A 7,500-nucleotide genomic window follows, 5' to 3' on the forward strand; every position below is an offset into this window, starting at 1 on the left:
GAGAGAAATCGATATTATAAGTTATAAATCTACGCCCCCCCCCCCCTCTCACGGATTAGGATTTTGAAGAACTGCCTTTTCCCCCCTTTTTTTTTTGGTCAAGATTTTTTGGATGAGTCTGCCCCCCCCCCCCCTCCCCACTTTCAAACTCGATGCTACGTGCCTGTATAAGGCTATGAAGAAAAAAAAACATTTCTCATTTAAACATTGATTGCAGACCGACCTTGCTTTGCTACGCCATGCTATAATGGAGGGACGTGCGTTGAGAGTGGAGCAAACTACACGTGCACTTGTATCCATGGTTACGACCCCGCCTCAGATTGCCGGTCAAGTGAGTTGTTCAGTTTTATTTCTGTATAAGATAATCCCGTTTCCTATCATTTATTGTCATAATTATGTTGTTATTCTATTTTTACAGCGATTGACTTTTATCTTAGAAACCCTTGTCCCCATACTAAAGTTTGCTTACCTCACCTCGGGGGTTTCACATGCGTGTACACGGCAGGATTTACTGGAACAGATTGTACTTCTGGTAATGAATAACTTACAGTTTTGCACTTAGCTACCTTACCTTACCTACCGTACCTTAACTTCGCATATTAGAATGTACAAATGTATTTTGTTGTTACTTTTCAAACTCAGATATTGACGAATGCGCAAGTTCACCATGTATCCATGGCAACTGTTCCGATAACGTCAATGGCTACCGATGTCTGTGTGATTCAGGATATGCAGGCCTTCATTGTGAATCAAGTATTTGATAAACAAATATATACCTCTACCACTTAATTATTATGTACATGTATTTGCAGTCCTCATATGGTTTGATTTTTTATTTCCATTTATAGATGTCGATGAGTGTGCCAGCTCACCGTGTATCCATGGGAACTGCACTGATGACGTCAATAGTTTTCACTGCTCACGTGATGTCGGTTTCAGTGGCATAACTTAATTGCTCATCAGGTTAGTTGATTAAGTTTATCAGTTACTAAATGTTGAAACACTGACTTTAAAAAAGTTTGTGGACACAGGTTCTGTGTATGTACTTCCTATGTAAACAAAATCTTGTGTTACCTGTTTTTATAGCCGTGTCCAGTTCTGAGTGCTCCTTTTCTAACTGTGACGTGGTCAGGTGCTCGATTGTCAATCTCCAGTTAGGAACTGCTTGCTACTACGGTACGATTCTTCACTTTATATTCATAATTCTACTCAAAGGAATATAATAATTCAACATATTTATAAAAGTATTATATTGCAAACATAAGCGGTCGTGACTCATTTAGTAAAAATAAATACATATATATAGTATAATGTACGTGTTCCCTTAAAAAAAAAACATTTTTCAACAAAATATTTAACTTATTCTCGTTCGTATGCGTTATTTATCTAAATCTATCAACTTCCATGAATGTGTATCTTTACTCAAAAGTACTCTTTCTTTTCAAATTGAATGCAGAATCATGTGATAGTACAATTAATGCATCTTAGGGACAGGGCACTATAGTTGAAACTTGGTTATCAGTCTAACGCTTAATATAAATAAAGATATTGTTTGTTCTGATTGTCTTTTATAACAATATCTTGAATTTATTAGCATAAGACAAATGTAGCACAGAAACACTAAGAAAAAGGACTATGAACGCAGATACGAAACTGGAAAAATAAAATCAGACACTTAGCACGGGAGGGGGTAAACTTATTTTGCCTACTGACATATTACTTAGAGTTACTTATATAATTCAAAAAATAAAGTTGTGTCTCTACTTTTCTATCACTGTAAAAAAATATAGAAATTATATTGAAAAGCATTATAACAGTTCAAGAAGGTCGTAGTTACATCCTTTAATAAAGCCCTAATCCCCCCGAACCCTACGGATTAAATTTAGCGGATTTTTCTGGGTTTTTTTTTCAAGTCTTGGTCCCCTTCAACTTGGAAAAGCGATGCTACGTGCCTGATACCATATCTAACATTTCTATCAGAATTCTATTATCTAGCAAAACATCGACATTTGTAGTCTTTTAACTTAGTACTCCAAACATATTGACACTATATACTGCTGTTTGCGCCAAAATCTTATTTAGAACCTCATTACCAACTATTCTATAATCTCCGCCCATCCGTTGGTAAGGCTCATTTTGATTGAAAAAATAACGCAAGTCATTCAAATCCCTGTTGCAGTTACCCTGTATACATCAGAAATGTTATTTGTAGCACATTTGAACCTTTGTAGAAAAAAATAAATAAGTTCGTAAATTTTGAAACATTGACTCTAGGTTTTTTTTTATTTGCATTATTAAAACTATGAATTTTAACATTTCTGTATTTTTTCATGCGCGGATATAGAGAGGGAGAGTCAGTACCCCTAAAAACGCAATTTTCTTACTTATATTGTAAATTTGCCAAAAATATGACTCGGACCTCCTCTGGAAAAAAATTCTGGATCCGTGCATGCATTTTACACTGAAATGAAGAGTAATTGTGCTATTTTATTAAACCTTCGTCTTACTTCTCACTGGCGTCGGAAGCAAATTGAAAGGGGGGGGGGGGGGGGGGGGGCTAGACTTATCCTCAAAAATATTGAAGAAAAAGTCTAATTCCCAAAATCATGAAAAACCTAATCTGTAGGGGTGGGGAGTATACCCATACTTCCAAAAATAGATTTCTCTACCCAAATCCCCCCCCCATGCAAATCATGAAATTCCTGATCCGTTGGGGGGGGGGGGGGGGGGGGGGCTAAACCCTCTATGATGCTATGTGCCTAATGGTTAGGTCTAACTTTGCAAAAAAAAGTGTCCCCCTCCCCCGGTTCCGACGCCTATGCTTCTTGTGACCTTTGACCTCATCCACTTGTCAGCATGTTTAATCTTCATGTTCACTTACATCGATGACTAAAGTCTTGAAATACAATAGTTTGACAGAACATTTACTGACATATTAACCCATTGACCCATCAACCTTTTGAACTGGAAATACACAGGGGTCATGCTATAACAATGGGCAACCTGCTTACAGGTTATGGCTAAAATAAATCATCGATCCATAACCTAAGAAGATTGCTCACTTCTTCAATGGGACCTGGCCATTAACAAAGAGGATGTTTTTTTCATCTCAGATGCATTGCTTCAAAATAGTCTTAGAATTAAATGTTACAGAGTTTAAAATTTCCAACTGATAATACAAACATTCAGACATTTTGCTCCATCCAAATAAATCTGAAAATTCAATTTATTTTTTTATATTTAATGCAAATATTTATTTTGTAATAAAAGAACAAAATCCCTTTGATTAGGTAATAAAAATTAAAACTAGATCACATAATTGTACATAAATCATTTATTATACACAATGATATACTCATCCAACAGAATGACATAAATTAAATGGGTTTTTTTCAAACATTCACTTGTTCTCATTCTTGATATACAATGTTCATTAAACAGAATGTTTGATTGTATTCTTTTCAACTTTTAATGACAAGCATATATATATATTATATATATATACACATGTATATATAATAGTTTGTTTGGAAAGTAAAATATTTATGCTGCCATTTTTTTTTACCATTAAAATCACTGCACAAAAACAATGAGCTTGTTACGATTTACATAGAGAAACTAAACAATATAAATGTGTGTAGAATTGGTATGTAAAGAATATATGAAGGTGATTATTTATTAACATAAACTAATTATATAATACAGATAATTAACTGTTATGCACAAACAAGTATAATATATATAGTCAGTTTGTCAACATGTAATACATATAAACAATGTTACACTGCTGTGTAATGTTCTACACATATTGTATTTTCTTCACTTTACCTGTGCCACACTCAGTCACAAAGAGGTTGTCTCTTGTGTCAACACATAAACCCCGTGGATCCTGTAAATAACAGTTGTCAATGTAGCGGAGGAACTGTCCGTCCTGATCCAGGATGTGGATACGCTCGTTGTGAGTGTCTGCTGTCAGGATCCGACCCTGGCTGTCTGTTGTGATGCTGATTGGACTAAATGATCCCTTGGTAGTAGAGGGAGGACCAGTGTAGGTAAAGCGGAGTTTCCCGGCCTGATTGACCACCACTACTGCACGGGCTCCAAAGTCTGACACACAGATATCTAGGTTCCTGTTCTCACCGATGTATTTACTGTACTCACCAGATGAATAGAGAGGTAGTCCTTTGTCGTCGTACTGAATACTTTGTTTCTCTGTGGAGCCAGAGTAACACACAACTTTTGTTTGTTTATCACCATCATCACTGTTCATGACAACCAGGAGGTCACCAGAGGAGGTACTACAGACACCGTGAGGGCTCCACCCCCATAGTCTGATCACTGTCTTTATCTTTTTATTCTTCACTATGTTCACAGTTCTATCATGGTAATCAGTATAAACTAGATCCCCACTCCTTGTCACTGCTATGTCCCGTGGATGGTACCCTGACTTGGTTTCGACTGACTTCACTTGTTTCCCACGGAGGTTGTACAGTCTCATGATGTTGTCATTACCATACATCCACATCTCCTCATCACTCAGACAGGACACACCGCATAATCCTCCATACTGGGTGTTTATCTGTGTGATGATCCGTGGTACATCAATGAGCGGTCTGTCCGGGGGAGAGGACTCAGCACCGGGAGATTCCATGGTGTAGCCATGTTCTTCTGTTTTGATAGATAACGCTGACAGAGAACCAAACTGTTGACAGAGCTGTTCTTTGTTGATCTTCTGAGGGGTAAAACTTGGTAAGGACACTGTGAGTTTAGGAGGCAATCTTCTGAATTCATCATTCCTGGATTTGTAGGCAGAGACACGGCTGACATCATTGGAGTCCAGTAATGTCTTTAGTTCAGTAATGGTCTGTGTGATTTCAGAAATGGTGTGTTTAATTTCATCTTCCTGTTTGTCTAAGACAGCCAGGTGTTTGGTGTCCATTTCCTCCACGTTAGATTTCATGTTTCTGATAATGGTGTCTATTTCTCTGTGCAAGTCTTCTCCATGTTTGTCCATTTCTGTTGTTAATTTCTGGGAGTTTTCAGTCAGAGCAGATTTTTGGACTGGGATAATGGATGCAATCCCTTGGTATTTGGGATAAATGGATTTCTCTAGTTCATGTAAATCTTTTTGAATTATTTCTTTCTTCTTGTCCATGGTTTTAGTTATTTCAATAAATTGATGGCTACTGTGTTCTTCAGAGGAAGCACATGTTGCACAAATAAGAACATCACATTGCTCACAATAATGTTCACATATTTCTGAGGAATGTTTTTGACACTTTGGAGTATATCCCCTCTTTTTAAATGGTAACACTTTGTGTTTTTTGGATTGATCAGATAAATGGTCCCCCTCACAGTCTTTACACAGATATTTGTTACAAATGACACAGTACATAGGGGGGGACCGGGGTCTCACAGAGATGACACCGTAACACATCCTGAAGGCTGTACTCAGGGTCCATGGTCAGACACTTTTATTCATGTTCTGAAAAATCAAACAAACATTGGATTAATCATATATATATATACAATAAAACTTACATATAATAAGTGAGATGAGTTCAGAAACAGTCTTAACAGAAATGTTTCTATCATCTTGCATCAAATAACAACACAATTGTTTAAGGAGAAAATACATTATCATTTTATTTAAACTTTATAAATTTGAAGCACTGAATCTCTTTTGAAACTCAACTTCATTATTGAAAGACAGATTTATATAAGGAAAAAGGAATCATTCTTTGAGTATTATGAGGTGATAATTTTGGTCGGGGCGTGATCAAATACAATAAAGCCCAAAGAGTTTTATGATAGATTTGATCACACCCCGACCGAAAGTATCATCTCATAATATTCAAAGAATGATTCCTTATTACTTATATTTATATAATTTTAAGCCATCATACGATTATATATTTAAATATAAATAAGCAAACTCTGCTGGCGCCTCGATTTGGCGTCATTTGTATTATGAGTTATATAGTACAAAATCGATATGTAGTTTTATCACAGGCAAAGACACTGGAAAATGTAAATATATGAATATGAGTCCTAAAAAGTGCATTAATTTTGTCTTCATAAAAATCTCATTATAGATAATTGCTTTTAAAACTTACTACTGCATCAAATAAATTCAAACAATCTTTACTATTAAAATATATTGTACACATATATTTGGTTTTTTTTTTTTTTTTTTTTTTACTTTAATTGTTGTTAATTTTGTTACCATATTTCATTATATTAATTCTAAATAGTAGCATATTTAAACAAGAGGCCCATGGGCCACATCGCTCACCTGAACAGCAGTTCCTTGTAACATTACATTTCGTAGCATATGCTTTTTCTATTTTAAACATTGAACCCCTTTCTGGGGACCCAGTTATGGTCCGAGGTTTATGGTTGGCTTGAACAACATAAATAGTAACATAGGAATGAAAATGTGAAGCACTGCGGTGGGACCGCACGTACACAACCTGAAAAACTGAACATAGCAGAGTTCCAGTTCAAGAGGAATAACTCTCAGACTGTACAGAACACAAGAAAGATAACTCTTGGTTCCACTACATTAGAGTTTACACAATTTGAGGATCCTTGCATAGTAATCTCACAAACTGTAGCATTATAGTTCTCGAGAAAAACTTTTTAAAAACATTTTCAATATATCTTTCTATGTTAAACTTTGAACAGCTCTTGGGGCCACAGTATTAGTCCAGTGCTAAAGTTTTAATTATTTGGAATCTACATTATTTAAGGATGCTTGCCTAGTTATCTCACAAGCTGAAGCATTATAGTTCCCTAGAAAAAGATTTTTCAACATTTTCCCTCTATATTTCTATGCTAAACTTTGAACACCTCGTGGGGCCACAGTATTAGATTGAGATCACGGCTTTTATAATTTCGAATCTACACTATTTGAGGGTGCTGACGTAGTTATCTGACAAATTGATGCATTGTAGTTCTCGAAAAGAAGATTTTTAAACATTTTCCATATACCGGTACTTCTACATTTAACTTTAAACCCATCTTGGGTCTCTAGTATTAGTCCAGGGGTCACTATTTTAAAACTGTCGAACCTTCATTATCCAAGGTTGTATGCATGATAGTAATCTCACAAATTGAAGCATTGTAGTTCTCGAGAAGAAGATTTTTTAACATGTTACCTTTATATTTCTTTAATAAATTTTGACCCCATCTTGGGGCCCCAGTATTGGTCCGGGGGTCACGATTTTACCAATTAGGAATCTACATAAGCGAAGGATGCATGCATAGAAATTCCACAAACTAAAACATTGTAGTTCTTGAGAAGAAAATTTTTAAACTTTTCCTTTATGTTTTTTAAAATGTTTAAATTTTGAACCCCTCTTGGTGCCCATCAATTGTCCGGGAGTTACAATTTTTTGAATCTACATTATTTAAGGATGTACATGTATGCATAGTAATATCCCAAACAGTTACACTATAGTTCTTGAGAAGAAGATTTTAAAACATTTTCCTACATAT

At 35.6% G+C, this 7,500-nt stretch overlaps 1 protein-coding gene and 1 long non-coding RNA gene across 2 annotated transcripts in view; one reads left to right on the plus strand and one right to left on the minus strand.

The window, feature by feature from the left end:
* Positions 1-215: 215 nt before the first annotated feature.
* Positions 216-939, plus strand: LOC128169974 (uncharacterized). The gene is made up of 3 exons (XR_008241639.1): positions 216-331; positions 419-753; positions 849-939. It is a non-coding gene; the product is annotated as an uncharacterized LOC128169974 (long non-coding RNA).
* A 2,354-nt stretch (positions 940-3,293) lies between these two features.
* The window catches only part of LOC128169973 (uncharacterized), a 7,715-nt gene continuing 3,508 nt past the window's right edge, over positions 3,294-7,500 (minus strand). The window contains exon 2 of the mRNA XM_052835986.1: positions 3,294-5,485. Within this exon, the coding sequence (XP_052691946.1) occupies positions 3,800-5,437 (1,638 nt within the window). The 5' untranslated portion in view covers positions 5,438-5,485 and the 3' untranslated portion in view covers positions 3,294-3,799. The remainder of the gene's footprint in view (positions 5,486-7,500) is intronic.

The sequence above is a fragment of the Crassostrea angulata genome, unplaced genomic scaffold, assembly GCF_025612915.1.
Source record: "Crassostrea angulata isolate pt1a10 unplaced genomic scaffold, ASM2561291v2 HiC_scaffold_270, whole genome shotgun sequence".
Classification (NCBI taxonomy): Eukaryota; Metazoa; Mollusca; class Bivalvia; order Ostreida; family Ostreidae; genus Magallana; species Magallana angulata.